Genomic DNA, 19,149 nt, shown 5'->3' on the forward strand with positions numbered 1-19,149 from the left:
GCACTCAAACTTTTAAAATTGCTTGACACTCGCGACCTGTGATTTTCCTTGTTTCCTAGTTGCAGATGCTCCTCAGTCCCATGTATGCACACAGTGGGCCCTGGGCGAAGGTCGGTGGCCAGCACCGCCCCCCTCCCCCCCCCCACCCTCCCCCCACCCCCCACCCCGCCCAGGCAGACTGGCTGGCTCACTCACTCAGATGATTGGCAGGGTACCTGGCCTGGTTTCCAGCTCTGGTTTTGTTTCCTGTGTGCCCATGGAGAAATTGAGGGGGAAGCTCACACACGCTCACGCCCACAGTTCCCAACTCAGTGCCCCGAGTGAGTGACTGACGGTAGGAAAACAGACCCTTCCTATATTTTAGACTCCTCTCTCCCCTAGATTTTTGTTTGTACGGGGGTGATGGTCGATCTTAAATCGTGTGAAAGGCTTTGTGTTCACCGAAATAATTCAGACCTTTTGCTCCCAAAGAAGGGGGCAGAGGGAAACAGAAGGGGGCTGGGGAGAGAGGGGGGGAAAATGTGTCTCTGTACTCACATATTGACAGGGCACAGCCACACCCTGTTTCAAGACAACTTCCTGTTTGCACTGCCAACTGTCACTCCAAGGAGAACAGAAACGGTTCCGTTATTAGTGGCTGCTGCGGGACCCCGACAGCCTGTGGGGTGAGTGGTTCTGAGTGACGCTGAGAGCTTAGCAGGGAGTGGAGACTTTGCACCTTCTGTTGTGGGAGGCTGTGGCCTGCACTGTGGAAATTGGAAGCCGGGACAGATAGAAACCGAGCAGCCGTGGCCTCTCCTTGCTCAGCCTCTGTTTTTTGAACAGTGCGCTCCCGTAGGATTCTTGTAAATGGAATGGTTTTAATTCAGGGGCCGGGAGAAGGCAGAGAACTACCCACTTAGTAAAACCACTACTTGCATTTGTAAAAAATCTACATTTTCATGTGTTGGGGGGAACTTCTAATAAGCGAGTTGGCTCTGTGGTAACTGCCTCCTGTGTGTTACCACCAATCCTCACAGCACTCGTTTCAACACTGAACACAGTTAGGGCGAGACCCAGGGCCAACTGCCAGGGATAAGAGTGAATAAGACACCTGCCCTCGAGGTACGTCCAATGACAGACGCCCAGGCCGGTAAACCAGTAATGACATGTGATGTTGCTCAGATAGGGCGCTTTGGTGTGCTGTGGGAGCACCTGCCCACTTATAATCCTATAACGTGGACATTGCTGTCCCCCCCCCGTTTACAGGTAAGGACACTGGGGCTCAGGGGGTCATTTTATCTGCCTAGTCACAGAGCTAATGAGTGACAGAGCTGGGATTTGAGCCCAGATCTCTCTGATTCCAAAGACAGCGGTGTTGGGTCCGCACTTCCTGTGACTCCCAAAGCTGGCCCAGAGCATGGAATCCCCTCGGGACCTTTTAAAAAGTACAGATTTGGGGGCCTTGGCCCTGCTGTCCCAAGACCGAAGAGCACTCTGCGGCACCGAGTGGTCTCTGAGATATAGGTACGGCCCGGACACTTTTTCTACCTTGTGCATGAGGATCCTCCCTCCCTGGCTTGTGGTGTGTACAAGGATTTTTTTATATGCTTAGCCCAAGGCATCCGGGGAAAGCTTCCTGATGTTGCCGCAAGACAGTATTGGGAAGATTTGGTCCGGCTGTTCAGGTGTTTGAGACACTGGGAATCCCTGCTTGTGAATCCTCTCCCCAAAGACACACCAGCCTCTGCCTCCTGCTTCACCCAACTTCCGGCTGCCTGTCACACCTGTCCCTTTGGTACCCCCAAGGGTGGGGAGGATGTCAGCTGTGCCATCTTAAGGTAGAATCCAACAAGCATATCCTAAAGCTGGAAGCCACCAGTTTCCACCCAAGCTTCGGTGGCTCTTGTGTTTGAACTCACGTGGCTTGTGCGGTGGGTATGTTGGGCAGTTACTCTGATGGAGAAGTTAATACCATGCGGGGGGTCCCTTCTCACCCCCTCTGCTATAACGTTGGCTCTGGGCACATGGAAACAGCTAGGACAATCAAAGGCCTGATATTATTATTTTTTTTATTTTAGAGAGAGTACGCACACCAGCAGGGGAGGAGGTGGAGGAAGAGAGTCAGAGACAGAGACAGAGAGAATCTCAAGCACGCTCAGCGTGGAGCCCAACACAGGGCTCGATCCCATGAGCCTGGGATCATGACCTGAGCCAAAATCAAAAGTCGGACACTCAACCGACTGAGCCACCCAGGCTCCCCAAAAGGCCTGATATTATTAAGAGAATCGGGTCTCTGGCTGTAGGCAGAGTCCCGTGAAGCTGGAGTGCAATTCACTTACCTCAGGCCCTTCAGCCAGAAGCCGGCCTCTGAGGGGGAGCCTTCCTCCACCACCCAGGGTGCTCAAGTGGTGGCCAGCCCAAGATTTGGAGAGTGTGTCCCCACCCTGAGGGAACCCTCTGGCAGTGACAGTGTCTTATCTCCACCATCATATCCCAGGGCCTGGCACACAGTTATGTGTCAAGGAAATACTTTAAATATGAATGAATGAATGAATGAAGTTGACTTGAACATGTTTTACTCCTTCCTACCTTTGTATCTGCACCTGTGTTCTCTCCTTTGCCCTCTCTGGTTAAGGATGGATTAGTGTTGCCGTAGTTGTTATTGTTTACTTGTTTTATCTTTTTCTTATATGGATTTAAAGAGCTTTAACCAAACAGAGCCTATTAAGCAGTCCACCCACATCCTTCCCTTTTTTTTCTCATCTATCTACATCACGTATTAATATATATATATATATATATATATATATATATATATACATACATACACATATATATTCCATTTTTGTTTTTATAATGATCCATGTTTACATATTATTTGTTATATTTATAATTTCCTTGTGGATTTGGGCATACTATCTCATGCACACCTTTCCTTAGGTAGAGATAACCGTCATTCCTGTCATTTTAAATTGTTTTATTTTAGATCATTCAGGTCAATTGTGATATTTTTTTATTATTGTAAACAGCATCACTGAGAATATCTTTGAACTTTTGGGGGGTAGGGGATTATTTTCTTGAGGTGGACTTTCCAGACTACAACTATCAGATTACCAGATTAAAGGCTGTGAATTCCTTTTTAGTTTTTGTCATTATCACCAGGTTGGTCTCCAGAGAAATGTCATCCCTTGAAAGTACCCCAGCAGTGTGTGTACATGTGCTTATATCCCCCGAGGTCTCTATTTGCTGTGGTTTTTTTCTTCGAGCTAGATTCGGTGCCGAGTAAGGACTGGGGGCTCATCCCTGAGGGCTGATGGAAATATTTCAGGGCCCTGGAAAGTCCCTGGGACTCCCCACATCATGCCTAGCAGTGGATGATGCCAGGATTTTGCACCTTAATATAAATAACCAACAAAAGAATAGGTGAGGGGGGAATACTTGTAGACGGGAAGATGAAGAGAATCTCAAGTTATCTAAATTCAGATTGTGTCTCAGGGTTGTGTCTCAGGCCAGGTTGTGTCTCAGGGTTGTGTTCAGGGTTGTGTCTCAGGCCAGCTCTGAAATTGGGGAAGTGCTTTGTCGAGAATCGTGGCAGAACCTGCATTGCCTGAAGGTGTAGAGGGAGGAAGATATCCGAGCAGGGTGGCATGATGGGAAGAGCATTCACTTGGGCCGGCCAGACCTGGGCTCTCCTTCCAAATGCTGAGGTCTGCATGGCCTTGGTCTTGTTTCATAATCTCGCTAAGCTTTAATTTCCCCCGTCTATAACAAGGAGGTGAACAGCATCCACTTTGCGGGGTTGTGGGGTAGGTTACATGAGCTGGAAAGGGTAAAAGGAGCTTGCAAGGTGCCTGACACACAGGCACTCAAGAATGCTCTTCTCCTCCTGAATGAATGGGCACAGGGTGACCAGATGACTGAGAAACCAACACAGAGCCTGGAGCGATTTGAGCACCGAGCTGGCATGAGCCACCGACCCACAGTGGCATTTATCAAAGTGCTCTGGACAGTTCCTGTTGCCTGGTTGTGCGTAGGAAGTGAAGAGGGTAAAGACCTTGTATAAGCTAATTGGAGGCAGGCACCCATGCCTTAAGGAGCACTTCCCCAGCCACTCAGACCCTGCAGTCTTTTAAAGAGATAGGTACTCTGGCCTGAGAAGGAGGAGGCACTCCAGAGGAGCTCACAGCACTCCTGGCATAGGAACTGCTTGGCACGGCTCTGCCTGCCAGTCACTTGACTTTGCTGTGTCTTCATTTCCTCCCCTGCTGAGGAAGGCTGATTCAATATGCCTCCTCTAACCACCATAGCACTATATTTAGTGTTTCAGTACAATTGTGGCAAATGAGACCACAAGCTCAGATTCTAGCCCCCACACTTCCACTTAATAGCCTTGTGACTTCAGAGCTTCTCAAAGGCAGTCTGCCTCAGTGTCCACAGCTGTGAACTGGGGACTAGCTCCCTCCCTAAGTGGCCGCAGGATACAACTAGCACAGTTCCTATGTGGTTTCCCCCATGCCGAGGGCTATGCCGTGTGCCTCACCTGCCAGCTTGTTTGCTTTTGGAAGAAGGTCCCTTGGAATTCAGAGTTGTCCTTTATGGAAGGCATCCTGACTGCGGTTGCGAATGCAGATAGAATCCATTGATAAAATAGAGCCCAGCTAATGATTGGCCAAGTTCCTGCCCTCTGAGGTGGGGGCTGAAAGAGAGTGTATACTGTCAAATGAGAACGTCAGGTGCTAGCCTAAGCCCGGGTGAGTTTATACAACCGTGGCGGGCCACAGGTGACGGTGGTGCTCAAAGTCTGTTGGGAGGGGATTGGTCCCCTAAAAACCGTATTGGAAAATTCCCGACAAGTTCTTTCTAAGGCTGGTACAGGGAGCCGCACCGGGTGTTGGTGGCTGGCTCAGCCATTCCTGAGGCATCTGGGCTGACGTTTTCAACGCAGGATATTGATGTTGTGAGTATGAAAATACCTCCGTGAATAAGCACGAGGTGGGGGAGGTCCAAATTTTTTCTGAAACAGAATTGCCTGAGAACCTGGTGGATTTGGCCCGCAGGAAGGAAGGGGAGAGGATTGTGGAGACTCCAAGCTTCCCACACCTACCAGAGATTTCCAGAATGCTGGGAGGCAGTGTCTACGAGCCCTCCACACAGCCGTGTGCCCTGGAGTCCCACCTGGATGCTTAAGGCATGTATGGTGAAGCAGGTGGCCAGCTGCCGAGGCCATGGTCTGGACTTCTTTTGGTAGATAGGCAAAAAAAGTAAAAGGGTTTGGTTTTTCATTTCTTTGGGCCTGGGGTCCCCAACACCCTGAGGCTGAGGTCTCAGGTTGTGGAGTAGAGTTGCTGACTGCTGACAGGTGTCTCTTTTCCTTTCTCTAGGGGAGCGGGGATGCCCCGCTGAAATTCCCATGCACAGTGGGTGGGAGGGCAGGGGGTGTCCTGAGGCTCTCCCCATCCACTGCCACATCTTCCAAGATTTCAGGGTGGTAGAGATCAGATCACAGGCTCTGATGTTTTCTAGTTCTGTAACCTTGGGCAACACTCGCGTCTCTGAAGCTGTTTTTTTCATCTGTAGAATCGAAATAATAATATCTCTCTTAGGGTACTGTAAGAATTAAATGCTATAAGATAAATCAAGAGTTTAGTAGAGTGCCTGGTATATTGGAAGTTCTTAGTAAATTATTAGTAGTGTTGGCCAGAGGACAGAGGGGTGAGACCAGAGGTTGCTGATTCAAGATCAGTCACCGAGGTTGTTCTTGGTGTAGTGGGCACTTAATTCTACAGGCGTGTTCTCACAGTGATTTTCTGTTTCCACTTTAGCAGGTAAGTGGTACTCATATTAGCATTAGCACAACAGATTGGTTTGGTCTTTCTGTCTGGAAAGAATGTGTTGCAAGAGCTATCAGCTATTGCAGTCTTTCACTTTGGGAACTATACCTCAAAGAAATAATCCTAAAACACTTTTTAAATAAATTGTTTAAAAAAAAAAACAAAGCCAGATGGTAAATAGATAATAAGAGAGGGGCTAAATAATGTAGAGCAATGATTGAATATTACTTCACCATTTAAAATGACCGGTATATGGGAATTAGTAATGTATAAACAGAATAATGTTTGTTAAAAAAAGAATACTCCAAAATATCAATTAATTACAGTTTTGCTAATATATCTATGTACATTAACAAAGAATGAGAAAAATTAGAGAAAAAGCCTCTTTTTCTCTAAAAAATTTTTTTTCAAGTCTATAAAATATTTTAAGGGCACCTGGGTGGCTCAGTCGGTTGAGCATCTGACTCTTGTTTTTGGCTCAGGTCATGATCCCAGGATCATGGGATCAAGCCCTGCATTGGGGCTAAGCGTGAATGGAGCCTGCTTGAGATTCTTTCTCTTTCCCCCTCTGTCGCTCTCCCCTGCTCATGTGCGCACGCTCTCTCTCTCTCTCTCAACCTCTCTAATTAAAAAAAAAAGTCTATAAAATATTTTAATAGTGAATAAAAAATACAATGTCCTATAAACTCTTACTGGGCAGGGCAAATGGAATTAGAAAAATTATAAGGATCTACCTTAGGCCCTCCCTTGACCAAAACAGAAAAAAATAAGTAATCCCAGGGCAGGTGAGGACTTGTATCAGAATGATTGTGATATAAATCTGGAACACTTTACCCGGGACATTGCACCTGCACAGAAATATATTTTTACAAGAAGCCAAGACACCGTTCCTATCGCCAGCCCACTGCCTCTCCACCAAAAGACAAAACCATGTAAGTTATCCACAGGCGGGTATTCACAGACTAGAGAAACACAGATTGAATGGGAATTGGGTCTTTCTGAAACATCTGCTCACTCTGCGCTACCCAGGACACCAGCTCTACCATTTTCAAAAGCTTCGGCAAGTGAAGTGTGAAACTCGCCTCCTAGGGGAAGCTCTGATCACGGTGACCCTAGTTCCCCACTTGAAATTCGTACACAGCCTTTCTCGCCTGCACCAGCGGCTGGCAAGCTTGTTCTCGAAGCTCAGGGGACAGAAGTACGGGTCTCTTTGTGGAATACCTTGAAATAGTGATGGATTTACTTTGGTATGAACAATAAGGAACGGGTCAAGTAGGAAATACTGCTTTAATCTGTTTATTACAATACAAAATCACACATGAAAAAAAAATTAAGGGTGAAAGGCTATTTTCAAGTTTTGATGAACATTCTCTCATATACAATTTGTTCTCCAATTGGTCATCTGCGAAAAATTTATGGAACTAAAATATAAAACCAAGATAAAAGCATATCCGTTGATTTCCTTTTTTCTGTGAATTTAGCAGTAGAATGTGCTGACTGGGTCACTAAACAGAGAGGACGACTTTAGAATCACTGGTCTGGCTCATTCATTTTGTCCATAATGGCACCCTTCCTTGTGATTGGTCTTTGTTTACATGCATTAGTAGTAGTAAGTAATGGTAGTGGTATTTTAAAATTATAATTCCAGTATAGTTAACATACAGTGTTATATTAGTTTCAGGTGTACATATAGTGATTCAACAATTCTATACATCACTCAGTTCTCATCACGACAGGTGCACTCCTTAATCCCCATCACCTCTTTCACCCACTCCCTGCACCCCGCCCCCAACCTCTGGTAACCATTAGTTTGTTTTCCGTAGTTAAGCGTCTGTTTTTTGGGTTGTCTCTTTTTTTCTTTGCTCGTCTGTTTTTTTTCCTAAACTCCACATATGAGTGAAATCATATGGTATTTGTCTCTCTCCATTTACTAGTATTATTTTTAACTCTTAGTTCAGCAAAACAAAATTTCTCATTTTCAAAGCTTTTCTTCCACCAGAGCTGAGGAATATTTGTTTCTGCACATCCTTTCCCCTTACCCACTTGGTCAGCTTGAGCGAGTGATAAGCAAGTGAGTAAATGAAGAAAGTTCCCAAACAGTAGTGGTAAAAATCAAAGTCATATTTTAATTTTGGAAACCCCTGCCAAAAAACAAATTGCTAAGCAGGACACTTCCCAAGGACAGACAGAGTTATGTTGCCCCCAACTAGCTCTGCCCTGCAGGCTCCCGACTGATAACCTCTCTGACCTCCCCCATCAGCAAGGAGATCCGACCAGGTGACTTTCGATCCAGTCCTAACCTTCCGTGATGCTAAGTCCCGCACTTCCTAGTTTCCTGGCTTCAAATCTTGGTCACAGTACACCCCATTTCCTGCCTTCCTGAGAACTGGCTAGGCCCCTGCACACAGCACGGAGGCCCATTCCTCGCTTAGCCATTGGCCCTGACCTTGGCGAGTCACTTCGCCCCTCTGGGTCTTCTTTGGCCAGTCACCCGTGAGGAGGGTGGAGACGTCTAGCAGCTTCCTGCCTGTCTCACAGGAGTCGTAAAGGCCAGTACAACTTCACAAAGGATGAATTCCTCCAAGGAAGATACTGCCTGAGTAAATATTTCAATACTTCAGCTGTAATTATTGCCATGATATTCAGGAATCATGAGGGATGAGAAGAGAAGGCGCTGGTGTAAGTATGTCTTGTATTTATGGTAATGGAGAAGAAAGAGACCTTAGTGGCTACCTAGGGACCCACTTCATTTACAGACAAAGACATGGAAACTGAGAATGTGTAAGTGGTGAAGTCCAGATCATAAGCTTAATAATGTGGTGTGGTTGCAGTCGGAGCCTAGATCTCTGGCTCGCAGCCCAGGGTTCTCCCACTACATCACAGAAGATGCCCTGGGATCAGCTCTTGGTTTTCAAGACTTGCAGGATGGTGCTAGGGACTGAACATGTATGCAAGGTCAGCTCTGATTCAATGAAGAAAACTTACCCAGTAAAGTTATTCAGTGTAGGCAACCTACAGGCACTGGTCAGGCCAAAGAACCAAACAACGAGATGATGCTCAAAAATCCACTTTCCCCCCAATTCCCACTTAATCAGAGGACTAGAGTCAATCTGCTTTGAGACAACCTGGCAGCCCATTGGTATGAGGGAACACAGAGGAACCCCAGAGTCCCATTCCTGATGGTCAGGTTGGTCTTGCTTTCTTCTCCCAGGTCAAGGTGCCTGGAATAACTGCCAGAAAGGTCTCAGTAATGAGAAAAGGCTGATCCCCAGCTTGGAGATGGAAGGACACTGTGGACTGCCATCTTTGCCTTCTACCTTGTTCATTATCACGTTCAACACGGATTTCCAGATTTCTGATCTCTTGTTCTTCCCATCAGGACATTTTTTTTTTAAAGATTTTATTTTTAAGTAATCTCTTCACCCACTCTCGGGCTCAAACTTACAACCCTGAGATCAAGAGTCGCATGTTCTACCAACCTAGCCAGCCAGGCACAGGACATCTGTTATAATTTCATTTATTTATTCAACACATGAATGAAGCAATAATGATAATGTGGGGCCCTATCGTAGGCACCAGAAAGTGAGAGGGGACTTAGGATTTCAGAGCCTTCATCTTTTGGGGGTCCAGGATTCTTTCCTATAATTATGCATTTTTCTTGAGAGGGGGTCCTTAGCTTGGATCAAATCTGTAGACCTATAACAGTTAAGAACTTTACCCCATGCACCTGTTTTCTTGGTCAGTGTCCTCATCCTGCCCATTGAGTTGAGATCTCAGGGGCTGAGCAAGTGAGAACAAGTGAGGATGTTCATCTGGAGCTCTGGGATTTTCTGTGGAACCTCAAGAGGCTGTGCCTGTCCACCTAAACCCAGGCGCACATCTGTGACTTCTCCCTCAAGCACTGATGCCCTCCCTCAGGTCCTGGCCCAACAGCGGTGGCCCTGGACCTTGGTGAGCCCTGGAGAGGCCACAGTGTCCCATGGACAGATGCCAAGCCACTTTCTGGCACTCAAAGACCCTTTTATTCAGCCCTGCTGGTCCTTCAGACCTTTCTGCTTCTGCAGAGAGGGGCGGGGGCATGGTGGGAGGGGTTCAGGTGCAAGAATTTCCTGTTTGTTCTCTTGGGAGTCCTGCCCTACTCACTGCCCTGAGGGACCTTGTGGCCTCTGAGTAGCTGTCTGGGGATTGGCTGTGTGGTTATCCCACTGTGTTCTGATGACAGCTGGTGTCCCCTCTGCTCATCCTATGGAAGTGGTTTCGCAGAAGGATAGCCTGGTAAATGCCTCCTGCGAGAACCTTGGTATATTAGTTTCACGTGTCATTTGATACAGACATTCAGAATGACATTGCTGCTTGTTGGGGAGAGAGGAGCGAATGTCAAGACAAATCAGAGTCAGGACTGGGGCTTCGGGGGTGCCGACCCGGCCAGATAAGCATTTTTCTCTTTGCCTGTGCTGAGTTCTATTCTTTCTTCCTCTGTAGAGAGAAGACACGGTTCAATGTGTAGACCTTCTCCCTCTCCAGCATCTCCACCCTCCAATTCCAGGACATCATTAGGACAGGTGAAAACAAAAGCCTGTCTCAGCGGCCAGAACTCTGCCAACAGCATCTCAAAGCCATTCAAAACGCCCAAAGACAATCTACTTACCTCCAGCAGCAAACAGCACACGGTCTTTTCTGCGAAGGGATCAAGGGACAAAGCATGGTGAGTGTCGGGCACTGGCAGCCGGCAGCTGCCTGTCCCCCCCCCCCCGTCACCACAGGAAACCATGTTTACTCTCTGGCTTTGTTCCTGGGCATCGAGTCTGGGAATTTGGGGAATGAGGGGGGAATGGGACAGAGAAGTGGAATGATGGGGTGAGAAACCCAAACTCCAAGAGGGAACCCAGGACCTGAAAGCACTACATATGCCTGACAGGGGACACTTTGCTGTCCCTGAGAGCTGAGCCAAGTTGGGTCTCAGGAAAAGGTAACAGGGAAATATTCCTCAGTTATGCGGTCATCTCTCAATTTTCCACCCCAGTGAAGAGAAGCATTGAGGTAAATCATCAAAAGCTCAAATAGTTTGCCCAGGGGGTGTGAGGCCCCAGGCCAGCCCCTCGGCCCTGGGAGGCAGGCCCCCGGTGAACCTCCCTGCCTCAAACAGCCAGGCCTCGGCTCAGGGAATAGCTGCTCACAGAGGCACAGAGGTCATTGGGAGCTGACCACTGGAGGAAAAGAGGAAATCCAAAGAGAATGGCACCCCTTTGATGGGGTGGGGGAGAGCTAGCTGCAGGGGGCCCGTGAAGCATCAGAATCTTTTGGTTCATTTTTTTTGTTTTAATCTCAGTCTTTACCCAAGAGTCAGAAAAGGTTACCCATGGTCTGGACAGCTCAGGGACCAAACTGGAAAGGAGGACAGGAAGCAGAAGGCAAATATCTTCAAATGCTGACAGCCTCTACTTGGAACACCTAGGACGGGCTTATGACAGAGCCTGTAGCCTTCTCGGTCGGGCATCGTGAAGGCAGACGGGATAAGTGTGGAGCCTGCCTCATTTATATATTTAAAGGGAAAAAGTGTTCTGTTAATTAATGATTGTTAATTACACTTAAGTTCATCCCTAGTAAAGCTGTGGACTGACATCATCCATCAATTTAATTTGTCACTGCTCTCTGGAAATTATGATGACTTTGTACAGAGCTCATTATGCCAGATCAATGAAAAGAGCCTCTCTCGATACACTAGAAAGCTTTAGACACAGGTGTCAAGGAGGGGAGTTACCTGTCAAACAGGTGGGCCTTGTGGGCAAGCTGTGTTCTCTCGAATTGTTAGGGACGGAGCAGGTTAGGGAAGATCCAGCCGGAGAGTGACGGTTGGTGGCCCCTGGACCTGCTTGCACGGAGTGTGAGTCTCTATTTTATCAGTGACCTCGCAGAGTGCCTCCAAGCTTGTTTGCAGAGGCAGCACCAGGTGTCTCAACAGAAGCACAAGCTGTGGGATCCCCACCTGCCTACAGATCTCAGCTGGGTGGCTTTGGGCAAGTTGCTTGATCTAGTGTGTCTCAATTTTCCACATCTATAAAACGGAGCTGATAATAGCTCCACCCTGTGGCATCGTGTGAGGGTTAAGAGCGCTACAAAGCAGCAAGCACAATGTCTGGAGCAGAGCACGCATTCGATACATATGTGACGATCATGTCATTGTTGTGTGCGCCAAAGGACGGAGCCCTTGTAACTGGCAATAAAGGCTGAGATGTCCAATCTCTCTGAAACACTAGAGAAATGAAGTTGAAAAAGGACAAGGATAAAGTCACTGCTTCAGAGTCCAGAACGGAGGTACCGAGAAACCGGACGAGGAGAGCTGGACAAGGGGCTCGTGAGGAATAAGCCAGAAGGAGAATCAGGAGTTACAGAAGATCCTAGCATGAACACCACAGATGTCCGATGATACACGTGGTCCCGGCAGGGTGAGACACGGCACCAAGCATTCTCGCAGGAGGCCAGCCTTCTGGGAGACCCCGGGTTAGATCAGCGTCCACACTCCGTGGAAGCCGACTCCACACGTGCTCATTAAGACCTGCTATAGGGCAGAAGGTGGTTCTGAAAGAGTCTGAAAAAAATTAGCTAGGGCCCGAAGAAGAGCAACCAAAAGTGTCGCAAGGAGGGAAATCCTTCTTACGGAGAAAACAAAACAAAAAGGGCTCAAAAAACCAGAACGCTTGCCTTGTGTGAAGAGCAGAAAGCTAATGGGTGATGTGCCCACCTTCAAGCAGACAGATCTGAAGGCGGACAAGGGGTGGGCCAGAAGGAGGCTCACTGCAGCCTCGTCCTCCTTTCTCACCTCCAGCCAGCCGGGCCGTCGTCCCCCTGCCCTCTGTCGCCAGGGGTGTGTTTCAGGAAGGCTGTGAAGACTTTTCTTGGAGGCTGGGAGGGCTCCACCTCCGTTCAGGCAGACTTCTCTGGGAACAGTATAGAAGAGCCAGCACTGAGCCAGGAGCAAAAAAAAAAGCCAATTCAAGCCCGGACTTGGCCACAAACTTTCTGTGTGACCTGAACAAGTCACTTCACTTCTCTGAGTCCCATTTTCAAGCCTGAGTATTTTGTGATTCTAAGTCACAGTCCTCTCAAAAATTCTCAAAGGTTCCTCATTGCCTACTGGATTAAGAGTTAGGCCCCTAGCCCAACATAAGAGACCCTCTACAAACTGGCTCCAAACCCCCTAAACCAATCGTCCAGTACCATGCCATTATCCCAGCTTACCCACCGTGTCTTCCTCTGGTACCTTTGCATAGAACATCCATCCACCTGTCTGCACTCAATTTAACATTTAATTAGCACCTACTATAATACTATGTGCCAATTCGATAACAAGGCCTGAGGATACATAGGGCCCTCTGATGTCTCCTATGGCATCCCTGTGCAAGATAGAAAAAGGCCTGGATACAGCCCCATCCTAGAGTGCACAATTGGCTAATGGTCTTCGTCACCTACTTCCTCAATCAGACATCCTAGTGCAGTGCATAACCTGTACAACCGTACACTGAAGCCTTGGGGATGCAAGATTAAATAAGACACAGACTCTTAGGGAGTCTGTAAAAAGAGACATAAGCTAACACAGAATGCAATGGGATAAGAGCCCAGATATTTGTAGCACAAAAGACAGGCACCTACCTCAGCCTGAGAACTCAGAAAAGGTTTTTCAGAAGGGGTCACACGTGAGCTGAATTTGAGGGATAAGTAGGAATAATCTAGACAAAGAAAACTTGATTACAATGGTAAATGTTATATATATTTTAACACAATTGTTTTTTAACATTTTGAGTGTGGGAAGAGGGTCCCAGGCGAAGGGACCAGAATGTGCAATCGTATTTGCATGTGGGGAGAGGCGGGCAGGGCCATATTAGAAAGTTCCACTGGGTGTGCTAAGTGTAGGGACTGGGAGTCCATCCTGAAAGCCCCATGGGGCTGTTAAAGGAGCAGCTTTGAGCTGCCCCCAGTGTAAAGGATGGCTTGAGGGGCCACTCAGGAAGCAGTGAGGGTGTTTTTGCATAATTCAGGTGAGCTGTGGTGACGTCCTGTACCCAGGCAGCAGTCGTGGACATGTGCAGAAGGAGCCAGTGGGGACAAATACTAGGGAGGAACACACCACAGGACTCTAGTGTTCATTGCACATACAGCTTGCAATGCAAGAGAAGACTGGTCCAGACTTGGACAACTGGATGTTGACCGGTCCTCTCACTTTCTCAAGAGGAGGATAGAAAGGGCCAGAGTTTAGGGTGGGGAGGAGAGGATGAATTAAACTGGGAAGTCATTGGAGTATGAAGTACAGGCATGCCTCAAACATATTGAAGGTTCGGGTCCTGCCACAATGAAGCAAATATCACGATAAAGCAAGTCACGTGAATTTTTTGGTTTCCCAATGCATATAAAAGTTATGTACACACTACACTGTAGTCTGTGAAGTGTGTAATAGCATTGTGTCTAAAGAAAACAATGTATACACCTTAATTTAAAAATACTTTATTGCTATAAAATGTGCTAATCATCATCTGAGCTTTCTTTTTTTTTTTTTTTTTCAATCTGAGCTTTCAATGAGACATAATCTTTCTGCTGGTGGAGGGTCTTGCCTCGAGTTGATGGTTACTGAAGGTTGGGTGACTGGCAAGTTTTTTTAAATTTAATTTTTTTAATTTGCATCCAAATTAGCATATAGTGCAACAATGATTTCAGGAGTAGATTCCTTAGTGCCCCTTACCCATTTAGCACACCCCCCTCCCACAACCCCTTCAGTAACCCTCAGTTTGTTCTCCATATTTATGAGTCTCTTCTGCTTTGTCCCCCTCCCTGTTTTTATATTATTTTTATTTCCTTTCCCTTATGTTCATCTGTTTTGTCTCTTAAAGTCCTCATATGAGTGAAGTCATATGATATTTGTCTTTCTCTGACTAATTTCTCTTAGCATAATACCCTCCAGTTCCATCCACATAGTTGCAAATGGGAAGATTGCATTCTTTTTGATTGCCGAGTAATACCCCATTGTGTATGTATGTGTGTGTGTGTGTGTGTGTGTGTGTGTATATATATATACCACATCTTCTGTATCCATTCATCCATCAGTGGACATTTGGGCTCTTTCCAGACTTTGGCTGTTGTTGATAGTGCTACTATAAACATGGGGGTGCATGTGCCCCTTCTAAACAGCACACCTGTATCCCTTGGGTAAATAACGTAGTAGTGCAATTGCTGGGTCGCAGGATAGTTCTATTTTTAATTTTTTGAGGACCCTCCACACTGTTTTCCAGAGTGGCTGCACCAGCTTGCATTCCCACCAACAATGCAAAAGAGATCCTCTTTCTCTGCATCCTCGCCAACATCTGTTGTTGCCTGAGTTGTTAATTTTAGCCATTCTGACAGGTGTGAGGTGGTATCTCATTGTGGTTTTGATTTGTATTTCCCTGATGATGAGTGATGTTAAGCATTTTTTCATGTGTCGGTTGGCCATCTGGATGTCTCTTTGGGAAAAGTGTCTATTCGTGTCTTTGACCCATTTCTTCACTGGATTATTTGTTTTTTGGGTGTTGAGTTTGGTAAGTTCTTTATAGATTTTGGATACTAACCCTTTATCTGATATGTTGTTTGCAAATATCTTCTCCCATTCTGTCAGTTGCCTTTTAGTTTTGCTGATTGTTTCCTTTGCTGTGCAGAAGCTTTTTACTTTGATGAGGTCCCAATAGCTCATTTTTGCTTTTGCTTCCCTTGCTTCTGCAGACGTGTTGAGTAAGAAGTTGCCATGAAGCAACTTCATGGTCAAAGAGTTTTTGCCTCTAGGATTTGATGGCTTCCTTCCATCCATTTTGAGTTTATTTTTGTGTATGGTGTAAGAAAGTGGTCCAGGTTCATTCTTCTGCATGTCGCTGTCCAGTTTTCCCAGCACCACTTGCTGAAGAGACTGTCTTTATTCCATTGGATATTCTTTCCTGCTTTGTCAAAGATTAGTTGGCCATACATTGTGGGTCCATTTCTGGGTTCTCTATTCTGTTCCGTTGATCTGAGTGTCTGTTTTTGTGCCATGTGGCAATTTTTAAAGTAAGACAACAACAAACAAAGTATACCACATTGATGGATTCTTCAAAAACGATTTCTCTGCAGCCTCCCATGCTGTTTGATAGCATTTTACCCACTTCAGAATTGGAACCAGCCCTCTCAAACCCTGCCACTAGATTTATGTAATGTTCTCTTTTTTTTAACGTTTATTTATTTGTGTGAGAGAGACAGCGTGAGCGGGGGTGGGGCAGAGAGAAGGGGGACAGAGGATCCGAAGCAGGCTCTGTGCTGACAGCAGCAAGCCCAATGCATGGCTCGAACTCATGAACTGTGAGATCATGACCTGAGCTGAAGTTGGATGCTAAACTGACTGAGCCACCCAGCCGCCCCAGTTTATGCAATATTCTAAATCCTCTGTCGTCATTTCAACTATTTTCTGGGCATCTTCCCCAGGAGTAGATTCCATCTCAGGAAACCACTTTCTCTGCTCATGCATCAGAAGCAACTCCTCATCCATTAAAGTTCCATCATGAGATCGTGGCCATGCAGCCCCGTCCTCAGGCTCCTCATTCTCATCTCATTCCATCTTCTCATCCTAGTTCTGCTGTTTCCACCTGTCTGCAGTTACTTCCTCCACTACAGTCTCGAACCCCTCTTAATTCACTTAATAGTGAATTCTTTCCAAATGGTTTTCAGTTAACTTTGCCCAGATCCATCAGAGGAATTACAATCTATGGCAGCTATAGCCTTATGAAGTCTATTTCTTAAATAATAAGACCTGATAGACACAATGATTCCTTGATCCATAGGCTACAGAATGTATGTTGTGTTAGCAGTCATAAGAACAACATGAACCTCATTGTACCTACATCAGAGCTCTGGGGTGACCAGATTCATTGTCAATAAGCAATCCTATTCTGGGGTACCTGGGGCACTCAGTCGGTTAAGCATCCAACTTCAGCTCTGGTCATGATCTCACAGTCCATGAGTTTGAGCCCGCATCAGGCTCTGTGCTGACAGCTTGGAGCCTGGAACCTGCTTCAGATTCTGTGTTTGTCTCTCTCTCTCTCTTTCTGCCCCTCCCCCACTTGTCCTCTGTCTCTCTCTCTCTCTCTCTCTCTCAAAAATAAACATTAAAAAAAATTTTTTTAAGTAAGCAGTCATATTTTGGAAGGCATCTTTTCTGAGTAGTAGGTCTCAACAGTGGGCTTCAAATACTCAGAAAACTATGTTGTAAACAGAGTGCCGTCATCCAGGTTTTGTTGTATTGGTTAGAGAGCACAGGCAGAGTAGATTTAGTGTGATTCTTAAGGACGCTAGGATTTTCGGAATCATAGATGAGCATTAGCTTTAACTTAAAGTCACCAGCTGCCTTAACAGGAGAGTCAGCCAGTCCTTCAAAGCTTTAAAGCCAGGCATTGACTTCCCTCTCACTATGAAAGTCCCAGATGGCATCTTCTTCCAGGAGAAGGCTGCTTCACCTGCACTGAAAATCTGTTGTTTAGTGTAGCCACCTTCATTAATGATCTCAGCTAGATCTTCCGGAGAGTTACTCCAGCTTCTACATCAGCACCTTCTGCTTCACCCTGCACTTTTATGTTATGGAGATTCCTTAAACCTCATGAACCAACCTCTGCTAGCTTCAAATGTTTTTTTCTGTCACTTCCTCGCCTCTCTCAGCCTACATAGAATTGAAGAGAGTTGGGCCTTGCTCTGGATTAGGCTTTGCTTAAAGGAATGTCGTGGCTGGTTTGATCTTCTGTCCAAGACCACTCAAACTTTCTCCTTAGCAGCAACAAGGCTGTTTTGCTTTCTCATCATTCACGTGTTCAACTGGAGTAGCACTTTTAATTTCCTTCAAGAACTTTTCCTTTGCGTTCACAACCTGGCTAACTGTGTGGTGCGAGGGGCCTAGCTTTTGGCCTGTCTTGGCTTTCCACAGGCCTTCCTCACTAAGTTTAATCGTTTCTAGCTTTTGGTTTCAAATGAAAGACGTGTGACTTTTTTTTCCCTTGAACACTTACAGGCTATTGTAGGGTTATTCACTGGCCTGATTTCGATATTTTTTTTTAAGTTTATTTATTTATTTTTGAGAGTGAGAGAGAGCATGCAGGAGGAGCAGAGAGAGAGGGAGAGAAAGAGAGAGAGAATCCCAAGCAGGCTCCACACTGTCAGCACAGAGCCCAACATGGGGCTCGATCTCACAAACCGTGAGATCATGACCTGAGCTGAAACAAAGAGATACCTAAACAACTTAGCCCCCCAGGTGTCCCTTGATTTCAATAATTGTCGTGTTTCAGGGAATAGGGAGTCCCGAGGAGAGGGAGAGAGCCAGGGAACAGCTGGTCAGTGGAGCAATCAATACACGTGTTTATCACCTAGTTTGCGATCTCGTATGGCGGTTCGTGGCACCCCAAAACAATTATTACAATAGTAACATCAAAGATCGCTGACAACAAATATAATAATAATGAAAAGATTGAAATATTGCAAGAATTACCAAAATGTGACCCAGAGGCATGAAGTAAACACGTGCCATTGGAAAAATGGTGCCAATGGCCTTGTTCACCACAGCGTTGCCACAGAGCCTCAGTTTGTAAAAAAAAAAAAAAAAAAAAAAAAAGCACACTTTGTGCAAAGTTCAACAAAGGGAAATGCAGTAAAACTAGGCATCCCTGTATCCGAGGAAGGTCTGCATAGAGATGTTCGGTTGGTAGCATTGCACGTTTGGACCCAGAGGTCAGGAGAGAGGTGTGGGCTGGGAATGGAGCTTTGACAGTCATCAGTGGAGACACAGGCCTTGAGACCGTAGGTACAGATGCACCCTCTGGGGAAGGTACGTGGCTTGAGAGAAGCAGGAAGCAGGGGCCGAGGGCAGGGCCGAGGAGAGTCGGGGGCCCCGGGGAAGACAGCCCTGAGGAGGCAGGGACTGCAAAGTCGAGATTCTTCCCACAGCATCCTGGCCCTCTTTCCTGGTCCAAATCCCCCACTGCCCTCACTGCCTATCCCACTGGCCACCTTCCTCTACCTGCCATTCACGCATTCCCTCCTTGCAGGCCACTGGTATGCTGGCATCTCCCTTTTAATTCCCAGGACCCTTCATTTTTACCTTTCCCATGACTCTGTCCATGGTCTGCCACAGGTGAGACCTCGTGTCATTCCTTCTGCTCAGAAGTAATTGCGGAATCTCCTGCATGGTGGGGCCTCACGCTCCGCAAACATGGTCCCCTTGTCAGTAAATATTTGTCGAATTGAGTGAAATTGATCTGACCATTGAAAAGGATTGTAAGATTTCTATTCTTGGGACAGTTAA

At 46.5% G+C, this 19,149-nt stretch overlaps 1 protein-coding gene across 10 annotated transcripts in view; it reads left to right on the forward strand.

Moving 5' to 3' along the window:
* The window catches only part of ATXN7L1 (ataxin 7 like 1), a 244,631-nt gene that overhangs the window by 179,954 nt on the left and 45,528 nt on the right, over positions 1–19,149 (forward strand). For 7 of the 10 annotated variants that reach the window (XM_060633791.3, XM_060633792.3, XM_060633790.3 and 4 more), the window contains one exon: positions 10,296–10,518. In XM_060633791.3, the coding sequence (XP_060489774.1) occupies positions 10,296–10,518 (223 nt within the window). Of the gene's footprint in view, positions 1–197; positions 335–357; positions 666–6,219; positions 6,746–10,295; positions 10,519–19,149 lie in introns of those variants that run through there. The other 3 variants (XM_060633799.3, XM_060633798.3, XM_060633800.3) reach the window with 3 other exon arrangements.

This window comes from Panthera onca, chromosome A2 (assembly GCF_046562875.1).
Source record: "Panthera onca isolate mPanOnc1 chromosome A2, mPanOnc1 haplotype 2, whole genome shotgun sequence".
Taxonomy (NCBI): Eukaryota; Metazoa; Chordata; class Mammalia; order Carnivora; family Felidae; genus Panthera; species Panthera onca.